General features: G+C 41.7%; 1 protein-coding gene and 1 pseudogene across 4 annotated transcripts in view; both read right to left on the bottom strand.

The window, feature by feature from the left end:
• Positions 1–2,643: 2,643 nt before the first annotated feature.
• On the bottom strand, positions 2,644–3,818 carry LOC145506970 (6-pyruvoyl tetrahydrobiopterin synthase-like; annotated as a pseudogene).
• A 10,688-nt stretch (positions 3,819–14,506) lies between these two features.
• Positions 14,507–23,180, bottom strand: part of NEK7 (NIMA related kinase 7) — a 139,284-nt gene continuing 130,610 nt past the window's right edge. For all 4 annotated transcript variants that reach the window (XM_081492667.1, XM_081492669.1, XM_081492666.1 and 1 more), the window contains one exon: positions 14,507–17,426. In XM_081492667.1, coding sequence (XP_081348793.1) covers positions 17,316–17,426 — 111 coding nt within the window. In that variant the 3' untranslated portion in view covers positions 14,507–17,315. The remainder of the gene's footprint in view (positions 17,427–23,180) is intronic.

A 23,180-nucleotide genomic window follows, 5' to 3' on the forward strand; every position in this document is an offset into this window, starting at 1 on the left:
CAAGAATATACAATGGAGAAAAGACAATCTCTTTAACAAGTGGTGCTGGGAAAACTGGTCAACCACTTGTAAAAGAATGAAACTAGAACACTTCCTAACACCGTACACAAAAATAAACTCAAAATGGATTAAAGATCTAAATGTAAGACCAGAAACTATAAAACTCCTAGAGGAAAACATAGGCAAAACACTCTCCGACATAAATCACAGCAGGATCCTCCATGACCCACCTCCCAGAATATTGGAAATAAAAGCAAAAATAAACAAATGGGACCTAATTAAAATTAAAAGCTTTTGCACAACAAAGGAAACTATAAGCAAGGTGAAAAGACAGGCTTCAGAATGGGAGAAAATAATAGCAAGTGAAGCAACAGACAAACAATTAATCTCAAAAATATACAAGCAACTTCTGCAGCTGAATTCCAGAAAAATAAACGACCCAATCAAAAAATGGGCCAAAGAACTAAACAGACATTTCTCCAAAGAAGACATACAGATGGCTAACAAACACATGAAAAGATGCTCAACATCACTCATTATTAGAGAAATGCAAATCAAAACCACAATGAGGTATCATTTCACACCAGTCAGAATGGCTGCTATCCAAAAGTCTACAAGCAATAAATGCTGGAGAGGGTGTGGAGAAAAGGGAACCCTCTTACACTGTTGGTGGGAATGCAAACTAGTACAGCCACTATGGAGAACAGTGTGGAGATTCATTGTAGTTTTTATTTGCATTTCTCTAATATTAGTAATGTTGAGCATTTCTTTATGTACTTGTTGGCCATCTACATATCTTCTTTAGAGAAATACCTACGTAGGTCTTCTGACCATTTTTTAATTGGGTTATTTTGTCTTTCTGTCATTTAGTTGTATGGGCCATTTGTATATTTTGGAAATTATGGTTTTGTCAGTTGTCTCATTTAAAAATATTTCCTTCCAGCCTGTAGACTGTTTTTCCTTTCTGTTAGTGGTTTCCTTTGCTGTGGCAACACATTAAAGTTTGTTTAGGCCCCACTGGTTTGTTTTTGTTTTTATTTCCATTACACTAGGAGCAGGATCTGGAAAGATATTGCTGTGATTTATATCAAAGAGTATTTTGACTGGGTTTTCCTGTAAGACTTTTTTACTACCTGGTCTTAATTTTAGGTCTTTAATCAGTTTTGAGTTTATTTGGGGATGTGGTGTTAGAGAATGTTGCAGCTTCATTCTTTTACATGTAGCTTTCTACTTTCCCCAGCGCCACTTGTGGAAAAGACTGTCTTTTCTCTGCTGTATATATTCTTGCTTCCTTTGTTGTAGATTAATTGACCTTAGGTGTATGGGTTTGTTTCTGGACTTTTATCCTGTTCCATTGATCTATATTTCTGTTTTTGTGCCATTACCACGCTGTTTTTATTACTGCAGCTTTGTGGTATAGTCTGAAGTCAGGGAATGTGATTCCTCCAGCTCCATTTTTCTTTCACAAGATTGTTTTGGCTTCGATGTCTTTTGTGTTCCCACACAAATGTAAATTTTTTGTGTTCTAGTTTTATGGAAGAAAAAATGCCATTGGTCATTAGATAGAGAGATTGCTTTGATGGCTCTAAGTAGTATAGGCGTTTTAGCATTATTGCTTCTTCCCATCAAGGACATGGTCTGTCTTTTCATCTGTGTGCCCACTTCAGTTTCTGTCATTAGCATCTTCTAGTTTTCAGAGTAGAGGTCTTTTGCCTCCTTGGTAGGTTTTTTTTTTTTTCAACTTAAAGCAGGTGAAATTAGTATTCCAAACAAAATGGGATTACCTAGGAAAAACTGAACACAAGAGATGCTTTACAGAATAATATATTCTTTTCATGTTGATTATTTTGACAGGGTTTAATACAGGTGATTATTCTTCAGCCTTCTGAGTTTAAATTGTTCAGGTAGCCATAAAGTATGAAAATATAGACAAATATACATAAGCATTTTACTGATCTTCCATGATATGTTCAGCATTCCTCACCAGCAGTTCATAGTTCAATAAGCAAATTTGCAATGAAAAATGTCCACTAAAACAGCACTCCCACTGGTCCTTGTACCTCCATTTACAGCGCATTGTCTCCTATGATTTGTGTGTCTCATTTTCCCTGAATAAGCTTGTACCTTTAGCATATCCAAGATGTGATCAAGGGAGCCCAGTCTACCAACAGATACTACGCTGTCTACGTTCCCAGACTTTGTGGTCACCGATATTTTATTTTTTATAAAATTCACCTACTGCAAGTCTTATAAACATTTTTGCCATTTACATTATACCAAGAAAAAAACGAATACTAAAAATGAGATAATGGAAAAACAAAAACAGATTTCTTTTGCTTTCAAATGATTCTACACCAAAACATTTTGCTAAAGTGATTTTAATTTATAGATGACTTTTTAAATGGTACTCAGAATACATTACAGATTTGGTTTTAAAACAGATTTGAGTTTAGAACGGGTCTTACTCACAGTGATTTCAGAACAGAACAGATTTGAGTTTAGAACGGGTCTTACTCACAGTGATTTCAGAACACAGTGTGGAGGTGCAACAATTATGTGATGACTTCTTAATTATTCAAGGGGATAAAGATCTTCAAATATGGATAGAAATTAAGTCCTTCTATAGTATTAATCTCTTAAGAGCTATTTTCCTTTGTAGACTACAATATTGTTGCTGGTTTCATACACTTTTACTTTATAAAGAACTCCCACAGGAAGAAATTTCTGAAGGTTTTCCCAGGTATAAATGTCTACATTTTCTGTTGTGCTTGCAATGTCTGCAAAACATGGCACGTCCAGACCCAGATACTTAATGGTCAAGGGGCTTCATAATTGCCTCTTCCATATACTCTTGGAGGTCAGTCAAATTCATGACCATTCCTGTAACAGGACCAATTTCTCCATGTGCTGTCACCACAACTTTATAGGTAATTAAGCAGAAGGTTATCACTGAGTTTAGTTTCCATGAGTAACACTTTGCACTGGCAAAGCTCGGGGAAATTCTCTCTCACCTGTTGTGCTGGTGATAATTTATCAAAGAAAGATGGAATTATGTAGACAGGTCCTCTAGCAAGTATTGTAGTGTGACAGTTGGGGTGAATAGAAGAAAACATGCTATGAGCACGTTTTATACTCATAGAGTAACGGTGTCAGAGAAGGCTCAAGCTAGGGACTTACGTAATCTTCTTTAATTGAATGATAATTTTCTTAGGAATGTGGGCTTTCAGTCAAAGCTACTTACTAAACATTAGCCTACATCTTGGTAACTCTTTAAATAAAATAAAATGAAGGAAAATAATACACAGAATCATTTTCATATTTTAAGACATACAAAGGAAGTCTAAAGTGGATAGATATAAGCCAGTGTATTTGTTACTATTTTCTGTCTCATGTCTTTCTGGCTTAAAGGAAATATATGATGAGATCATCTGTTTTAATTGTTCCACCTTTACTTGAAAGGTCTTCCTGGTGGCTTAGCAGGTAAAGAATACAACTTTGCAGGAATACACGAAGTCAGGAGACCTGGGCTGGATCCCTGGGTTGGGAAGATCCCCTGGAGAAGGGAATGGCTATTCACTCCAGGATTCTGGCCTGGAGAATTCCTCGGACTCTTCCATGGGGTCGCACAGAGTCAGACACGCTGCACGACTTCCACTTCACTTCACTTACTTGAAAGTGTAATTGTTGATGCACTTCCCGAGCAGTTTCAAGTTTTCCTCGTTACTCAGAGATTTGCTGTGGAGGCGATGGGTCGTGCTGAAGGAGACAAGGCAGGACACTTGTGCCCATGGGTGAGGACCCAAGCCTGGTCCATTCATGGTTTTACATGCTCGCACCCTGGGCAGCATCTTAACCCCTTGGCCTACCGCCAGGCTGGCATGGGTGCAGCCTCCCCCACGGCTTCCTTAGGTAGGTTTAGTCCTAGGAATTTTTCATCTTTTTAATGCAGTGGTAAATGGGATTGTTTCCTAAGTTTTTATTTCAGCTCTTTTGTTGTTAGTGTATCGAGATACAACAGATCGCTCTATATGAATTTAGTATCCTGAAACATTACCAAATTCATTGAGGAGTCCCCGCAGCTTTCTGGTAGCATCGTTAGAATTTCCTATGTGTAGTACCATGTTATCTGCAAAAGGTGACAGTTTTACTTCTTTTCCAGATTTGATTTTCTTTCCTGATTGCTGCTCTGATTGCTATTGCTAAGACTTCCCAAATACGTTGACTCAAAGTGGCAAATGTGGGTATCCTCGTCGTGTTCACAATCTTCAAGAAACGCCTTCAGTTTTTCACTGCCGAGTATGGTGTTAGCTGTGGGTTTGTCATATATGGCCTTTATTACCCTAAGGTATGTTCCTTCTATGTCCTCACTCTCTGGAGATTTTTTTTAAATACTGTATTTTTGGCTGTGCTGGATATTCGTTGCTATGCAGGCTTTCTCTAGTTGCCGTGAGCGGTGCTACTCTTGGTTGCAGTGTGCAGGCTTCTCACTTCAGGGGCTTCTCTCATGTCAGAGCTCCAGCTCTAGGCCTGTGGGCTCAGTCGTGCAGTGCACGGGCTTCAGTACTTGCTGCACGCAGCCTCAGCGGTTGGGGCTCACACGCTCTCGAGTGCAGGCTCAGCAGTTGTGACGCACGGGCTTAGCTGCTCTGCTGTATATGGGATCTTTCCAGATCAGGGATCAAACCTGTGTCCCCTGCATTGGCTGGCAGATTCTCAACCAAATGCATTTTCAGGGAATTCCCTGATGTGTGTCCTGGCAAGAACCCTGGAGTGGGTTGTCACGCCCTTGTCCAGGGGAATCTTCCCAACCAGGGATCGAACCCATGCCTCTTGCATCTCTGCACTGTCAGGCAGGTTCTTTACCACTAGCGCTACGTGGGAAACCGCTCAACCACTGGACCAACAAGAGAAGTCCCAGTGCTTTCTGGAGACTTTTTTTTTTAATCATACATGGATGTCAAATTGTATCTAAAGCTTTTCCTGCCTCTGTTGAAAAGATCATATGATTTTTATTCAGCTGGTTAATATGGGGTATCACATTGATTTACCAATATTGAAAAATCCTTGCATCGGTGGAATAAAGCATACTTGATCATGGTGTATAATCCTTTTAATGCATTGTTGATTTGGTTTGCTAGTGTTGTATTGAGGGTTTTGGCATCTGTGTTCATCAGTGATATGGGCCTAAAATTTTCTTTTTCGTGTGTGGTCTCTGTCTGATTTTTGGTACCAGAGTGATGGTGGCCTCATAGAACGAGTTCAGAAATGTTCCATCCTCTGCAGTTTTTTGGAAAAGTTGCAGAAGGATAGGCATTAACTCTTCTCTAAATATTTGGTAGAATTCCCCTGTGAGGTCATCTGGTCCTGGACTTGTGTTCGTGGGGCGCCTTTAAATTCCTGATTCCAGTTTCAGGAATAGCAATTGGTCGGCTCATATTTTCTAGTTCTTCCTGATTCAGTCTTGGGAAGTTGTGCCTTTGTAACACACGGTCCATTTCCCCTAGGTTGTCCATTTTATTGGCAAATAATTGCCAGTAGTATGAGGGCCCTTCGCATTTCTGTGATGTCGGTTGTTACGTTCTTCCTTTACGTTTCTACCTTTATTGATTTGGGGCCCCTCCCTTTTTGTTTTGTGATGAGTCTGGCTAAGGTTTATCAATTTTTATCTTCCAAAGAATGAGCTTTCAGTTTCACTCCTATATTCTTTGTGTGTTTTTTAAAGGCTCAATTTATTTCAGCTCTGACCATTATGATCTATTATCTATGCATTCATTTTTTTTTCATTATGGTTAATTACAGAATATAGAATATAGTTCCATCTGGCATACAATAAGACCTTGTTCCTTCCTAAAAATTATTCAATTTTTAATTTAAATTTTAAAATGTTTTATTTTTGAGTGTAGTTGAGTAACAATGTGTTAGTATAGGTATACAGCAGAGTAATTCAATTATACATATACATGTATCTATTTTTTTCAAATTCTTTCCCATTTAGGTTATTACCAAATATTGAGCAGAGATTCCTGTGCTACACAGTAGGTCCTTCTTTACTGTAAATATAGCCATGTGTACATGTCTGTCCCAAACTCCTCATCTATTCCTCTTTGCCACCCACTGCCCCCAGTAACCACAAGTTCATTTTGCATTTTGTTTGAGCCTATGCTGTTTTGTAAATAAGTTCATGTAAACAACTGTTTTAGATTCCAAAAATAAGCAATCTCATATGATATTTTTCTCTGTCTAAATTATTTCACTCAGTATGACAATCTCTAGGTCTATCCATGCTGCTGTAAATGGCATCACTTCATTCTTTTTAATGGCTGAGTAATATTCCATTGTATATATGTGCCCTATTTTTACCCATTTCTCTGGTGATGGACATTTAGGTTGCTTCCATGTCCTGGCTATTGAGTTCTCCAATGAACATTGAGGGGCATTTATTATTTCAAACCATGTATTTCTCTGGATATAGGCTTGGAAGTGGAATTGCTGAATCACATGCTAGATAAATCGTATGCTAGGGCTTCCCTGGTGGCTCAGACAGTGAAGAATCTGCCCACAATGTGGGAGAAATGGGTACAATCCCTGGGCCAGGAAGATCCCCTGGAGAAGGGACTGGCAACCCACTCCAGTATTCTTGCCTGGAGAATCCCATGGACCATTCCGTGAGGTCGCAGAGAGTCGGACACGACTCAATGACTTACACTTTCAGTTTCTTTAACTTTCACGCTCCTCTTTCACTTTCATCAAGAGTCTCTTTAGTTCCTCTTCGCTTTCTGCCATTAAGATGGTGTCATCTGCGTATCTAAGGTTATTGATATTTCTCCCAGCAATCTTGATTCCAGCTTGTGCTTCATCTAGCCTGGCATTTCTCATGATTCACTCTGCATATAAGTTAAATAAGCAGGGTGAAAATATAGAGGATTGACATACTCCTTTCCCAATTTTGAACCAGTCCATGGTTCCATGTCCAGTTCTAACTGTTGCTTCTTGGCCTAAATACAGGTTTCTCAGGAGGCAGGTAAGGTGGTCTGGTATTCCCATCTCTTTAAGAATATTCCACAGTTCGTTGTGATCTACACAAAGGCGTTCATGTAGTCAATGAAGCAGAAGTTTCTCTGGAATTCCCCTGCTTTTTCTGTGATCCAGTAGATGTTGGCAATTTGATCTCTGGTTCCTCTGCCATTCTAAATCCAGCTTGAACATCTGGAAGTTCTCGGTTCACGTACTGTTGAAGCTTAGCTTGAAGGATTTTGAGCACTGCCTTTCTACCAAGTGAAATGAGCACAATTGTGCGGTAGTCTGAGCATTCTTTGGCATTGCCCTTCTTTGAGATTGGAATGAAAACTGATCTTTTTCCAGTCCTGTGGCCACTGCTGAGTTTTCCAAATTTGCTGGCATATTGAATCCAGCACTTTACAGGATCATCTTTTAGGATTTGAAATAGTTCAGCTGGAATTCCATCACCTTCTCTAGCTTTGTTCACAGTGATGCTTCCTAAGGCCCACTTGATTTCACACTCCAGGCTGTCTGGCTCTAGGTGAGTGATCACACCATCATGGTTTTGAATACTGTATGCTGGTAGTCTAGTCTGAAGACAGGGAGCATGATTTCTCCAGCTCCATTCTTCTTTCCCAAGATTGTTTTGGTTATTCAGGGTCTTTTATGTTTCCATACAAATTTAAATTTTTTGTATTCTAGTTTTGTGAAAAATGCCACTGGTCATTTGATAGGGATTGCATTGAATCTGTGGAATGCTCTGAGTATTGTGGGCATTGCAACAACGTTGATTTTTTCTTTTTTAATGTTGATTCTTTACATCCAAGAATAAGTCATTCTTTCCATCTGTGTGTTGGCTTTGATTTCTTTCATCAGCATCTTGTAGTTTTCAGAGTAGAGGACTTCTACCTCCTCAAGTAGATTTATTCCTAAAATACATTCTTCTATTTGATGTGATGGTAAGTGGGATCATTTCCTGAGTTTCTCCTTCGGCTCTTTCATTATTAGTGTATGGAAATGCAGCAGATTTCTCAGCAGTAATTTTGTGTCCTCCTAGTTTACTGAATTCATGTTGTTGTTTAGTCACTAACTCATGTCTGACTCTTTGTGACCCCATGGACTGTAGCCTGCCAGGCTCCTCTGTCCATGGAATTTTCTAGGTAAGAATACTGGGGTGGGTAGTTATTTCCTTCTCCAGGGGATCTTCTGACCCAAGGATCGAACCCACATCTCCTGTGTTGGCAGACGGATTCTTTACCCCTGAGGCACCAGGGAAGCCCTTACTGAATTCATAGATGAGTTCTAACACTTTCTTGTTCACTTCTTTAGACATTTCAGTGCATCATAACATGTCATCTGCAAGCAATGACAGTTTTGCTCCTTCCTTTCCAATTTGGATTTTTTTCTCTTCTGTTACTGTGGTGAGGACTTCTAAACCTACGTTATATGAAAGGGTGAGAAGGGGCACATTCATGATCCTGTTCAGCATCCCAGAGAAAACTCTTTCAGAATATGATGGTAACTGTGGGCTTGTATATGGCATTTTTTCTTTTAGTTGTGATGGTAAATAGGATTGTTTCTTTAATTTCTCTTTTTCATCTTGCATTGTTTGTGTTGAAAAGTGCAAGATTTCTGTGTGTTGGTTTTGTATCCTGCAAATTTACCAGATTCATTGATGAGCTTCTGCAGTCTTCTGGTGGCATCCTCAGGACTTTTATGTATAGTATCACATCCTCTGCAAACCTGGATAGTTTTACTCCTTTTCCAATTTTGATTCATTTTGGTTTTTTCCTCTGATTTCCATGGCTAGGACTATGTTAAATAAAGGTGACAAGAGTTGACATCCTTGTCTTGTTCCTGATCCTAGAGGAAATGCTTTCAGCTTTTCACCATTGAGTATCAGGTTAGCTGTAGGTTTTCATTTATGGCCTTTATTATGTTGAGGTATGTTCCCTCCATGCCCACTTTCTAGGGAGTTCTTATCATGTTGTCTTTCCGTCTCTCAGTTGTGTCTGACTCTGTGACCCTGTGGACCGCAGCACGCCAGGCTCCTCTGTCACTCACCATGACCCTGAGTTTGCTCAAACTCGTGTACATTGAGTTGGTGGTGCCGTTCAACAACCTCATCCTCTGTCGTCCCTTCTCCTCCTGCCTCAATCTTTCCCAGCATCAGGGTCTTTTCAAGTGAGTCAGCTCTTTGATCAAGTGGCCAAAGTATTGGACCTTCAGCATCAGTCTTTCCAGTGGACATTCAGGATTCATTTCCTATAGGATTAACTGGTTTGACCTCCTTGCTGTCCAAGGGACTCTCAAGAGTCTTCTCTAGCACTACAATTTGAAAGCATCAGTTCATTGGTGCTGAGCCTTCCTTATGATCCAACTCTCACATACCTACATGACTACTGGAAAAACTGTAGCTTTGACTATATGGCCTTTCTTGGCAAAGTGACGTCTCTGCCTTTTAATATGTTGTCTAGGTTTGTCACAGCTTTTCTTCCAAGGAACAAGCATCTTTTAACTTCACAGCTGCAGTCACCATCTGCAGTGATTTGGGGGCCCAATAAAGTAAAATATATCACTGTTTCCACTTTTTTCCCCCATCTATTTACCTTGAAGTGATGGGACTGGATGCCATGATCTTCATTTTTTGAATGTTGAGTTTTAAGCCCATGTCGAGTTTAAGAACCTCTTGATGAAAGGGTGAAAGAGGAGTGAAAAAGGTTTCATTATAAATAGGTGTTGAATTTTGTCAAAAGCTTTCATCTACTGAGATCATATGGTTTTTATTCTTCAGTTTGTTAATGCGTGTATCACACTGATTTGTGCATATTGAAAACTTGCATCCCTGAGATAAATCCTACTTAATAAATCCCACTTGATTATGGTGTATGATCCTTCTAGTATGTTGCTGGAGTCTGTTGCTAATACTGGGTTAATGATTTTGACATCTACATTCATCAGTGATATGGGTCTATAATTTTCTGCTTTATATGTGATCCCTTTGAGTTTTGGTATCAGGGTCCTGGTGGCCTCCCAGAATTGAAGTGATCCTTCCTCTGCAATTTTTTGAAAGATTTGCAGAAGGATAGGGGTTAGCTGTTCTCCAAATGTATGGTAGAAATTCCCTGTGAAGCCATATCGTCCTGGATTTTCATTTGTTGAAACTTTTTAAATTACAGATTCAATTTCAGAAATTCTAGTTGGCTGATTCATATATTCCAGTTCTTCCTGGTTCAGTTTTAGGAGATTGTACCACTGTAAAAGTTCATTAGTTTCCTCTAGATTGTCCATTTTATTGGCACATAGCTGCCCGTAGTGGTCTCTTAGGCTCCTTTGTACTTTCATGGTGTCAGTCGTGTTTGTTTTTAGCGTTTCATTTGGGCCCCCTCCCTTTTTTCCCTGTAAGTCTGGCCAAGGATTACAAATATTGTTTATCTTTTCAAAGAACCTGGTTTTAGTTTCATTGATCTTTCCTTTGTTGTTCTAAGACTCTCTTTATTTCTGCTCTGATCATTATTCTTTCTTTCCTTCTACTAACTTTGGGTTTTGTTTGTAAATTTTTCTCTAGTTACACTGGGTGTAAGGTTGTGTTGTTTGAGATTTTTCTGCTTAGCTTGTATCACTGAAAAACTTCTTAGAACAGCGTTTGCTGCGTCCCATAGGTCTTGGGTCACTGTGTTTTTGTTTTCGTTTCTGGGGATTTTTTTTTTTTTATTGATTTAACTGACATACAGCTCATTTACAATGCTGTGTTACTTTTGCTGTGTAGCACAGTGATGCAGTTACACATCTGTTTGTCTATCCATTCTTTTCATTTTCTTTTCCACTATGGTTTATCACAGAGCATTGAATACACTTCCCTGTGCTTTACAGGTGGACCTTCCTCTTTCCATTCTGTTATGGAGTTTGCATCTGCTAACCACAAACTCAACAAGGTTTCCTGTTTCTGGGGTCTGACCCTCATGGGTGAGGCTGTTTCAGAGCCTGGCCCCTGGCTGTTGGGTGGGACCAGATCTTGCTGCTCTGGACTCAGGCAAAATGTCTGCCTCCAGTATGAGTTTGAGTAGATAAACCCTCCCTTACATATCCGCCCAGCTTTTGGGACCCCCAGGGAGAGCCACAGCTTCCCCCTGCCTCCCTAGGAGACCCTCCAACACCAGCAGGTGTGTCTGGAACAGATGCCTATGAAGCCACTGCTCTGCCCCGGCTCCCAGTACCCCTTTAAGAGTGGAGTCTATTTCCTCTGCCCTGTGAAGCTCCTGCAATCAAGCCAGTGGGATGGCTTGCGGTTCCTTCTTTATGTCTTTGATTATAGAATATCTTTCTTGGTAGGTTCCAATCTTTTTAATCCATATTTGTTCAGCAGTTAGGTGTGATCTTGGAATGAAGAGGTGAGCTCAAGGTCCTTCTACTCTGCCATCTATCTAGATTACTTTTTAAAAATGATCCCAATTCACACTGCCAACAACAATCAGAAGAAGGGTACATTTTCTGCATCTTCTCCGACACCTGATGTCATTTTTCACATGTATTGACTGATCTCTTTTGCCATCGACTATTTATCCACAGAGAAGGCAATGGCACCCCACTCCAGTACTCTTGCCTGGAAAATCCCATGGACGGAGGAGCCTGTTAGGCTGTAGTCCATGGGGTCGCTAAGAGTCGGACACGACTGAGCGACTTCACTCTCACTTTTCCCTTTCATGCATTGGAGAAGGAAATGGCAACCAACTCCAGTGTTCTTGCCTGGCAAATCCCAGGGACGGCGGAGCCTGGTGGGCTGCCGTCTATGGGGTCACAGAGAGGTGGACACGACTGAAGCGACTTAGCGGCAGCATTAATTCATAGGGCTTTCCTGGTACCTCAGCTGGTAAAGAATCCACCTGCAACGCAGGAGACCCTGGTTTGATTCCTGGGTCAAGATCTCCTGGAGAAGGGGTAGGCTACCCACCCCAGTATTTTTGGGCTTCCCTGGTGGCTCGGACAGTAAAGAATCCAACTGCAGTGCGGGAGACCTGGTTTCAATCCCTGGGTTGGGAAGGTCCCCTGGAGAAGGGAAAGGCTGCCCACTTCAGTATTCCGGCCTGGAGAATTCCATGGACTATACAAGTCCATGGGTTGCAAAGAGTCGGACACGACTGAGCAACTTTCACTTCACTATACACCATGGCGGGGGGCTCTCCTGGAGGGCACAACTCCACACTGAACAACACAGGAACATCCGTCCTCCTGGAGCTCAGGGTCCAGCAGGAGACTGCAAGTAAACAAGAGTCACACAAGTAACCATTTGGCTGCAGTGGGGTCAGCACCAAAGGTGAGTGTAGGATGCCACATGAGCATCTCCAGGTGGAAACAGGAAGTTTGGGCTTCCCTGGGGGCTCAGATGGTAGAATCTGCCTATAATGCAGGAGACTTGGGTTTGATCCCTGGGTCACAAAGATTCCCTGGATAAGGGAATGGCAACTTACTCCGGTATTCTTGTCTGGAGAATCCCATGGACAGAGAAGCCTGGTGGGCTACAGTCTGTGGGGTCGCAGAGTCAGACACCAGACACGACTGAGTGACTAACATGGACGATTACTGGGTTTCTTTCTGGTGAGAGGGAAGAGCTTTTAAGTTGCACTGGCCCGAAGGTGAGAGAGAACTTGATACCCTTGAAAAACCAGCCCCATAGGCCTAGGAGAGAGAGAACTGGCAAAAAGCAGATGAAAACTGGAGCTAGAAAAGATGTATATGGCATAACAACAGCTCCTTTTAGCAGGAATCACTTGGTACCAGGCACTGCGCTCAGCCCCTCATTAAACGCACTGCAATTTAACTCTCTTGTAGAAGTAGGAATTTATACCCCTACTTTATACTTGAGAAAGTGAGGATTAGAGAAATAATGAACAGGATTATGCTTCTGGAAAGAATAAAAAAGAAATTACTTTCTAGACATTGTAATACCCGCAGTGAAAATAATTTACTTAAAAACCCTTGGTTACAAATGTGAACTTTCACGTTCTTTTTTCTTTTTCTCTTAAGGATTAAACGTAGATTTAGAGACTCAGGTGAACAGTGAAATGGGTGTGTAAGAAGACCGAAAAGAAGCTCAGATAAACCTCTCAATTAAAAATAAATTTTACAAACGTTCACATCTTTCTCTGAAAAATAATCTCAGGAATTTAATTCACCATTAACTGTACCAGGAATTCACGTGTAATTAGAAATCAATAATGCAGCAACTCCGTGGATATTTTTGAAAGTCTCACTGCGCCAGGTCTTTGTTGCCACGTGTAGGGTGTGTAGTTGTGTCACATGGGATCGGATTCTCTGACCCGGGATCTCTGACCCTGGGCTCCCCGCACTGGGAGCATGGAGTCTTAACCAGTGGACCACCAGGGAAGGCCCCGTGACTTTTTCCTTACGTAACTGTATTGATTCATTTTTGGCTGTGCTGGGTCACTGCTGCTGTGTGGGTTTTCTCTTGTTGCGGCGAGGGGGGTTGCCCGTGAGCGTCTCCGTGGTGCTTCTCGTGTTGGGGAGCGCAGGCTCTGGGAGCACGGACTTCAGCAGTCGCAGCACTTGGGTTGGTTAGCTGTGGAGCACAGGCTTAGTTGTCCTGAGGGGTGGGAGTCTTCCTGGATCAGGTAAAGAACCTGTGTCCCCTGCATTGGCGGGCAGGTGCCTAACCACTGGACCACTGGGGAAGTCCACCCCGTGAGTATTTTCTGGTAAGGTTTTGTGATAGTAATCTTTGTCCCTATGTATGTCATCATTTTGACTTGAAAGTTACTGCATCAGTTTGGTAAAGATACCTACACCAACTCATGACACATTTAAACATCTATGGCTGGTGCTGGCTTTCCTAGTTAACATACTTTGAAATAAAACGTCAACTAGTCCCACACTATCTTGAACCTAAAATTTCCTGTGACTTATGATCATGCACACACACAGTGGGACTGCAGGTTCCTCACTAAAGGTCCTAGGTTATAAAGCAAGCTCTTCTTCGCCCGTTTGGAATGTGATCCTGATGTGTAAGGATCACTCTACCACCAGCCCAGCAGACTGTATCCCATTAAGATCTTTCAGCCTCAGAGTTTCCAGGCATGGCAGCAACGGTCACTTATTATGTGAAAAGAACATTCAAATCATCTGTACTATCAGTAGGGGTATATTACAGTGACAGGAATAGAATCTGTTGCCTGAGTTTTAGATACTTTATAGTTTTAAGAAATTTTTCTTATTCAAAGACAGCAAATGACTTATCAAAGAGAAGAGGGACCCGTGAAGCTGTGCCTTAGTTTAATGCATATTTAAAGACTTCCCTCTTAGGGTCTGTCAGCCCTCCATGGTCACCCCCTGACTGCTTCAATATTTAGCTATCTCCAAAAGGATAAAGAAATAATTCATGGAAACAAATTAAGAACTGTTTCTGTAGGTTGACTGTTGAGTGAAATAAACGGTGGTAGAATTTAGTGGGGGTGGAGGGGAAATCAGATACGTGAAAAACTTATTATGCTTATTTTTAGTTTTCTATTTTTATTTATATTAGGCTATTATACAATTTTCAAAGCTAGCAACAGAGTCTTTTTAGTATGTGTATTTGAAGCATAACAAAATAAAAGTATTTCACAAAAGTCCATATTACAGTACTATTGAAATATGAGGCATAAGATAATTATTCATTGGTGGGATATAAACATAATACATTCATTTTAAAGAAAAAACATTTAATATGAATAACATTTTGGTTAAAATAAATATGCAAATGTTAACAGCAACACCTGAAGTGTATATGGATACAAGAACGGTGTTTTGTAATGGATACTATGTAGGATGGTAAGCAGTCATGAAGTGGCTGTCATATCTCACTGAACTCACAACCAGTGCATGCTGCTGAGCACTTTATGTACACAGGGATACCCTTCGCCCACCATTCCTAGGCCTCGGCACACGAACCAAGGTCACCCCACCTTGTGCCCTGGAGAACTGGTACCAAAGTCTAAATAAGGGTTAGAAATCAAATGTACCTTTCATTTTACTGTTCCTCATAACAAGTCAAATGTTTTATTTAATCAATACAAAGTTTACCTATAAACAGAAATACAAAGAGAACATTTTATAGGTGATTATAAAAAATTAAAACTTCTAATCATCTTCATAATTCTTTGAAATGATCCCATTCAGAATTAAAATTTGTTTTGTGCACAGTGGTTTCTTCCAGAAAAATATGAACACTGAGATTAAAAAACAAAAGATAAAATATCCAAGACAGAAAGTTTCCACATGTAGAAGACAATAATGGATTCCCCTGATCATTAAATCCTTCCCAATTTCCTTCTAGCAGATAGGTTCACTTAAAAGTTTAAAACTCTGCTTAGAAGTCCTGTGAGGGGGTCCAGCTAATGGCTTTTAGATGGATGTATTTTTAAAGATTGCAAGAAAAAGGAGCATATTTGTTCCAAGTAGAGGACATCTCATCTCCATCAGTCATATTACGTTAAAATGAACATGACACTAAGGTCAACAGAGACGATTCTACTCTGGAGACACGCGTGGGGGTGCCCGGGGCGTCCACTGCAGTCTGGGATGCAGAGCCACCAGCTCTCCCCTGCCTGTATTGGGATAAATCACCCTAATTCACAACTGATACCGTAACTGATTAAATTTAGAAAAACAAGATGTCTACACTTTGTACATTTTAAATGTTTACAAATGAAAGCAGTCAAATGATGGTAAGAAAAATACTTCTATGGAAAAAACAAAACCAGCAGTTGTATGGGCTGAGGGAAGGCGCTCTCTGAGCATGAGGGCTTCCTGTTGGCAGGGTTACTGGGCAGGTTCCATGGCGGCACGGGGTCCTTAGGTGGTGATGGCCATGTGGCCTCGTGGCAGCGGGTCACCGCCAACATGCAGGCATCCAGGGCAAACATCTCCACGACGGCACGGACTGAACTCTGCCCGCTCCCATAAACTACACCACCTCGGGCAGCTTCAGGCATGAATACAGTACTTGGCTAGAACCTTCTCAACAGAAATGTTTAGCTCATAAAAATTCTGGCTGCGGTAGTGGCCAGTTCTCATTTCTTTAAACTATTCTACAACTGCAACCTTGTCGGATGGACTGAAACAGCGTCAACGTTCACAGGAACAGGACAACACACACCCCTCTTCCTTTCTAACAAGACAAGGCATATACACGCGGGGCCCAAATCTCAACAAGTCAGAAAAATGTTTTCCTCCCAGGAAAAGTGTTGGCATGCCAAATATTCTTTTAAGGCTATAATGTTGTCAGAACATCTGAAGCATTAGTGGATAAAAACTCATGTACAATATAAATAGGAAAGTAACTTGAAGAATATAAAAAAAACTTTCAGAAGGGGACCAATCAGAATTTCAATAAAATCTATGAGTAAAAACATATGCTTATATACTATAGTGCACAATCATGAGTAGAGCATTTAACTTCATAAAGGAACTGAAATATAGTACTGCAGGATTATTCAAATAATAGTCTTCAAATGTACAAACAACAGCAAGAACACACAAAAAAGCCTTGGGCAATGTGCATCTTTGAAAATTACTATCACACCAGCCAAACAAATCCTTAACCACTTTTTAAATGTATTCATTTATACCATTTTAATGCAAGGAGAATATCAAAGATACTAAAATAAAGCAAAAAACTCTTCAGTGTCTGACTCACATTTTGTCCCCAAATCTTTTCACATTTAATAGTTGCATTTTGAATGTATAAGCTAAGGATTTTAAATTTCTCAAATAGTTCATGAAGGAAAATATAGTTCATGTGTATATTTAGCTTTAAGAATTTTATTTGAAAGCTACAATGCTAAGAACTAAAACACATACTTCAAACTTCTAAAAATAAAATAGTCACAAAAGTTCACAGTTGTGTTCATCTCAGATGTCCATGCATGACCGGGAAGCACACAAGTCACATGTTCAGATACTGTCCTCGGGCTTGTGTGTCTGTCCTGACGGGGTCAAGCCAGGTCGCCGGTGTTCGGCACTGAGAGTCTATCTGAACACGACTGATCAGCACAAAAACGCGAAATCATTCTAAAAATTCTTTAGCCATTAAGAACCACTGTGTTCCGTCTGCTCTCCTAACATGCAATCTGACTATTCCAAAGTCATTGGGGTTTGCGAGAAGGTGACTTAAATTGGTACAAAATGAAGCTTAGATGAAAACTGGTTAAGGATTCAAAGCACGTTAGCTCTGAAGTAGGACTCTTAACACCCGGAAGGGGAGGTGCGTTTTGCTCAGGCATACCCGAGCGCGCGGCGGCTGCGCGCTCCACCGGCGGTGCTCAGGCGCTGGCGGTGCAGGCGTGCATCTGCTTGGCCACGTCGTACACGTAGGTGATGTCCGGCCGCTTCTCCGGGTCTGGGTTGATGCATATGTTCACCAGCTGTCGCAGCTGCAGAGAAGAAAACACAACCTGCTTCAGGAACCACCCCGGGCGGTGAGGAGCAGGAACACGCTTTGCGCAGCTCGGGGCTCACCAGGAATGCACGTGTGCTGCTAAATATTTGGCTGGAAACGTGTGACCGCTGTCAGTGACTTTAGTTAGTTGAAGGCTCTAAGAGGCATATTCACTGTGAGTGTTCGGGTCAAGCCAAGAGTGTTCTCCACAATCTGGTGGCTTTCTGGTGACCTCATTCTTTTTCAGAGAAGTCTGATCAGAGGACGGACTTCTGTCACAGGAGACGGGAAGTTTTAAACTCCAAGTCTCCGAGTTATTAATAACTGTAGATCTCTACACATTGTTTGATCTAGAATTTACTACAACAACCTTCATTGTAAGTTTAAATTTTAATAACCAGCTTATTGTATATCTGAATTTACACAGAGAAATGTTTTTTATTATAGTAAAAGCACTCCTTCAAACTAAGAATAATAAATTATAAGCAAGGTAAGTAACAAATAGTGCTCTAATTCTCAACTGTATCAAGCTGCACTTATGTCCTCATTTTATAGATGAGAGGACTGAGGTTTACTTATTTACATCACAGAAAAAAAGTATATTTTGATAAATTAAGAAAATATCCTTCCATCTGATCCTAGAGCCAATGAGTAAAGAATAGGGCATTTCATTCTTAATTCTAATTGCTGTGATTTATGGAACCACACGTCTTCACAATCTGGGCTTTCACTGGACAAGCCAAATCAAGAGGAAGGACTAGATTCCTTAGCATTTAAGTGCTGTGCTGTGCTGAGTTGCTCAGTCCTGTCCAAATCTTTGTGACCCCATGGACTGTAGCCTGCCAGGCTCCTCTGTCCATGGGATTCTCCAGGCAAGAATACTGGAGTGGGTTACCATCCCCTTCTCCAGGGGACCTTCCCAACCCAGGGATCAAACGCAGGTCTCCTGCACTGCAGGTGGATTCTTTACCGTCTGAGCCACCAGGGAAGCCCTAGCATTGAAGTATGTCTTCATAAACTACTCAGAACTCTGAAAATTTGCATTACTCTTTCTCGCCATAGTGACACATAGTTAAATGATCAAATTACAGTTTGATAATTTAAATTATCAAATTACAGAGTTTTCAACTTCCACCAAGAAGATTTTTTCATCTGGAGGAAAAAGAAACTAACGCTAAAATCGGTGGGCTGAGTGTGTTAGCAGCGGAGAAGCCCACCGCCAGTGAGAAGAGTCGGCTGGAAAGGTGTGTGTAAGGAGGCCCCCAGGGGACAGAAAGGGAGGAGCCGGTGGAAGCCGCTGGCTCAAGGCACTGTCTGGAGACGTTTGTTTCTTCACTGATTCAGGACAGGGGCTGGAGTAGATGACCTGTACGGATTCTTCCAGTGCTAACTCTCAGGTGATCTGATTCTATCAGAATGAAGCTTCATGAGTCAGCTTCACATCTGGAAGTTCAACAATGCCGATGATAACGGCAGACCTACTGTGAGGGTCCGAGGATTTCATGGTCTGTTCTCTGCAGTGGCGCAGGGGACAGCATTCAACATCCTGATGGGGTATGGCCATACACAAGTCTTTGGGTTATAGTGATGTGAATCAGAAAGAAGTTGTTGGCATTTTACCCATTAAAATAAAAACAAATACATTCAGTTATCCACAAAATAGAAGACAGGAGGAAAAGTATTTGTACTGATACTTATATATGAAAAGACACTGTTTCCCGACAGGTCACCTAGCAGTCAGAAATTCTGTTTAGAGCTAAAAATGCTAAAAGGAGCAGAAAGGATAACTGTGGCGCCCACATTCCTTCTGTTTAACCAAGATCCAAGCAGATGCAATAGCCATTTTTTGACTGAATAAAATGCCACACCCTTCAGGCCGGTCAAGAAACCTTACTTTTCCTGCCTAATAATTCGGAATAGGGTTTACTTTCCAATTAACTATCGTGAATGCTTGGCTCTCACCTGCTTCTGCCATGAGGAGAAACAGCCAAGATTACAGACGCTCACTGTTTAATTTCAAATCATGATCACTAGAAAGGGGTGCCACTGGGTATTGTCACCATGCTTATTTAACTTATATGCAGAGCACATCATGAGAAACACTGGGTTGGAAGAAGCACAAGCTGGAATCAAGACTGCAGGGAGAAATATCAATAACCTCAGATATGCAGATGACACCACCCTTATGGCGGAAAGTGAAGAACTAAAGAGCCTCTTGATGAAAGTGAAAGAGGAGAGTGAAAAAGTTGGCTTAAAGCTCAACATTCAGAAAAAGATCATGGCATCTGGTCCCATCACTTCATGGCAAATAGATGGGGAAACAGTGGAAACAGTGTCAGACTTTATTTTTTTGGGCTACAAAATCACTGCAGATAGTGATTGCAGCCATGAAATTAAAAAGACTCTTACTCCTTGGAAGGAAGGTTATGACCAACCTAGACAGCATATTAAAAAGCAGAGATATTACTTTGCCAACAAAGGTCCGTCTAGTCAAGGCTATGGTTTTTCCAGTAGTCGTGTATGGATGTGAGAGTTGGACTATAAAGAAAGCTGAGCGCCGAAGAATTGATGCTTTTGAACTGTGGTGTTGGAGAAGATTCTTGAGAGTCCCTTGGACTGCAAGGAGGTCCAACCAGTCCATCCTAAAGGAGATCGGTCCTGGGTGTTCATTAGGACTGATGTTGAAGCTGAAATTCCAACACTTTGGCCACCTCATGAGAAGAGTTGACTCACTGGAAAAGACCCTGATGCTGGGTAGGATTGGGGGCAGGAGGAGAAGGGGACGACAGAGGATGAGATGGCTGGATGGCATCACCGACTCAATGGACATGAGTTTGGGTAAACTCCGGGAGTTGGTGATGGACAGGGAGGCCTGGCATGCTGCGATGCATGGGGTCACAAAGAGTCGGACCCGACTGAGCGACTGAACTGAACTGAGTTCCACTTAAGAGATGAGTTTCTGGGTTCTGAGAGAAAGCGGTGGATACTGGGGGATGAGAAGTGGTCACCCAGAGGAGAGGCACTAACATCTCAGGGACTTCATGCAGGTGCTTGGGGGCTGGTCTGATTTCCAGCAGGAAATCACCACTCTTTTTTTTTTTTTTTTTTTTTTTTTTCTCTTTTAATTTGATTTTATTTTATTTATTTTTTTTTTTTTTATAAATTTATTTATTTTACTTGGGGGCTAATTACTTTACAATATTGTAATAGTTTACACATGTAAACCCATGGCTGATTCTTGTCAATGTATGGCAAAAACTATTACAATATTGAAATCACCACTCTTTTTGAGCAGAGTGGTGAGACGCTTCAGCTTTGATCAAAGTTTTCAGCCTGCCTTGCCGTTTAAATCAGCAGAACAGAACCTATCGCCGCAGGTCCTTGTCAAGGGATACACAGTGGTGGAGTGAATATTCAAAGGTTTGAATATTCAAAAATGTGAATCCGAAGAGTATTGAGAGGTATGATACATAGCTCCTGTCAAACATGCTAACAGCATGGGAATTTAGGGAAGACTCAGTAAGAAATATAGTTCATCCTTATGCTGCTGTTCAGTCAACTCAGTTGTGTCTGACTCTGTGGCCCCCATGGACTGTAGCCCCCAGGCTTCTCTGTCCATGGGATTTCCCAGGCAAGAATACTGGAGCGGGTGGCCATTTCCTCCTCCAGGGGATCTTCCCAACCCAGGGATGGAACCTGTGTCTCTTGCACTGGCAGGCAGCTTCTTAACTGCTGAGCCACCAGGGAAGCCCCATTCATCCTAGTAACCTGGGATAAGCCAATGCTGGGTATATTACTCACAGACCCTTACAGGTGATATTCCCATCATAATTCAGGAGGAGAAAACTCCATCTTCTCTGAGGGAGAGAGAAGGTACACTTCCCTCAAAAACATGATCTGCTTCTGTTTCCTTCGAAACCACGCAGACCTGCGCAGCCGCTCGGCTGGCCGAGAGCGAAGGTGTGTTTACCTGCCCTTCTCTCCTTGGTTCTGAACTTCTTTTCTGTGTTAATAACCTCTAACCTGTGTCTTCTATTGTAAGTCAGCTCAAATCCTTTCTGAAAAAAGGTGGACTGTAAACATGTTATGGGAGATTTACCCAGGCCCAGATTCTTAGTTTGAGAGATAACTGATATTTGATAACTATTGGTTGTTCTAAAGATACATTTCAGTAGACGTATTAACCCAGCGGGGGGCTGGGGTGCGGGGAGCCAGTTTCAATAGTCTTTTGGCAAAGGAAATGAAGGGCAGAACACAACAAATAACTTACTACTTTTATATTTCAAACGGCCATGGGCCAAGTTTTATGCCTTTAACTAATAATTTGATTTTTAAAAAATGCAAAATTCACATGGATCCATGCATAGTCTCTTGTCACACCAAGTAACAAGTTTAAGTTTTGCAAGTAAGGTCATCTCTCGCCCTTCTTTTAATGTGTATGAAAGGACAGAATCTCTGTGACATGGTAGAGTTGTGTATGCTTCTGACATGATGGAGACGAGGATAAAACAGTCGCCCACGCAGCAGAATAGAGGAATGACATTAAGAGACGGCAGTTGGGGTTAAGCAGTCATTAATTAGAGGATGAGAAAAAACTCTTCCCTTTGCTTGACAGCCTCCAGCCTTTAATTGTTAAATAGCTAAACGTGACAGGCTGACTCACTCAGTACTCTGGGCGCACTTTCTGCAGCTGGTGGACAGTCTGGAGGCCACACTGCTGAGATGGAGATGCTCCTAGGAATTGGCAGTTATTTGTAAGTTTCCAGGGGCCAACTGGAACCCCATCTCCTGAACGTGTTCAGATAAAAGGCATCTGCATGTGCCGCAAGGTAACTCTGGGGCTTTGAAGTGGCTTCCGGTGCCAGAGCAGAGAGAGGGCCATTTCCTGAAAGCTGCTGCTGATTTAGCTCTGCCCCTTCTCACAACTGGATCCAACTCAGAAGCTCTCTGTGGGGTGGCGTGCAGGGGGCGACATCCCACGGTCACAGGCGGCAAGGGGCCCAGCCCAGATTGGAACTGAAGCATCCCAGTTTCAGACACCTGGCTTTTAAAACGACTGCTCTCCTGCCCCAGGGAAACCCTAACCTGGTCTGCAGGTTCCCGCATGGCCCCTGTGCCCAAAGGTGGGTGACCTTCTAACAGGCAAAGGCAGGTAGGTAGGACAGCATCACCGACTCCATGGACATGAGCTTGAGCAAGCTCCGGGAGATGGTGGAAGACCAGGAAGCCTGGCGTGCTGCAGTCCATGGGGTCACAAAGAGTCGGACATGAATCAGAGACTGAGCAACAACGACAACAGGTGGCCTGACTCTCAGAAGATGCTCTGACGCTGGTTCATCTGGTTCCTCAAGGGACGGGGTCGCCCTCACAGTTCACAGCCAGCTCCAATCTAAAAACAGACCAAAAAATCTTCTCTAGGGCTCTGCCCAACATCAAGACAAGGGCCTTACATGACACAAAACTGTTCAGATTCATATTCTGACTAGAGTGACCTCATTCATTAAAGTGAGGGCGACTACCTCCAGAGAAAATGTACTTGAGTTTTCACATGGAACCATTTTTTTATACCAGGTTAGGAATTTACAGTGACATGATGCATTAAAAAAAAAAAAGCCTCTAAGTTTTCTATCGGACAGACATTACATAATCAAAAGGAATAATCATCTTAGTGACCTCTCTCAGTGTTAGTCTTACATTTTTTTAAAAAACATTTCTCTTCCTGCAAACCTCTGCAAGCAATTACTTTAAA

The sequence above is a fragment of the Giraffa tippelskirchi genome, chromosome 5 (assembly GCF_054371585.1).
Source record: "Giraffa tippelskirchi isolate mGirTip1 chromosome 5, T2T-mGirTip1v1.2.pri, whole genome shotgun sequence".
NCBI lineage: Eukaryota > Metazoa > Chordata > Mammalia > Artiodactyla > Giraffidae > Giraffa > Giraffa tippelskirchi.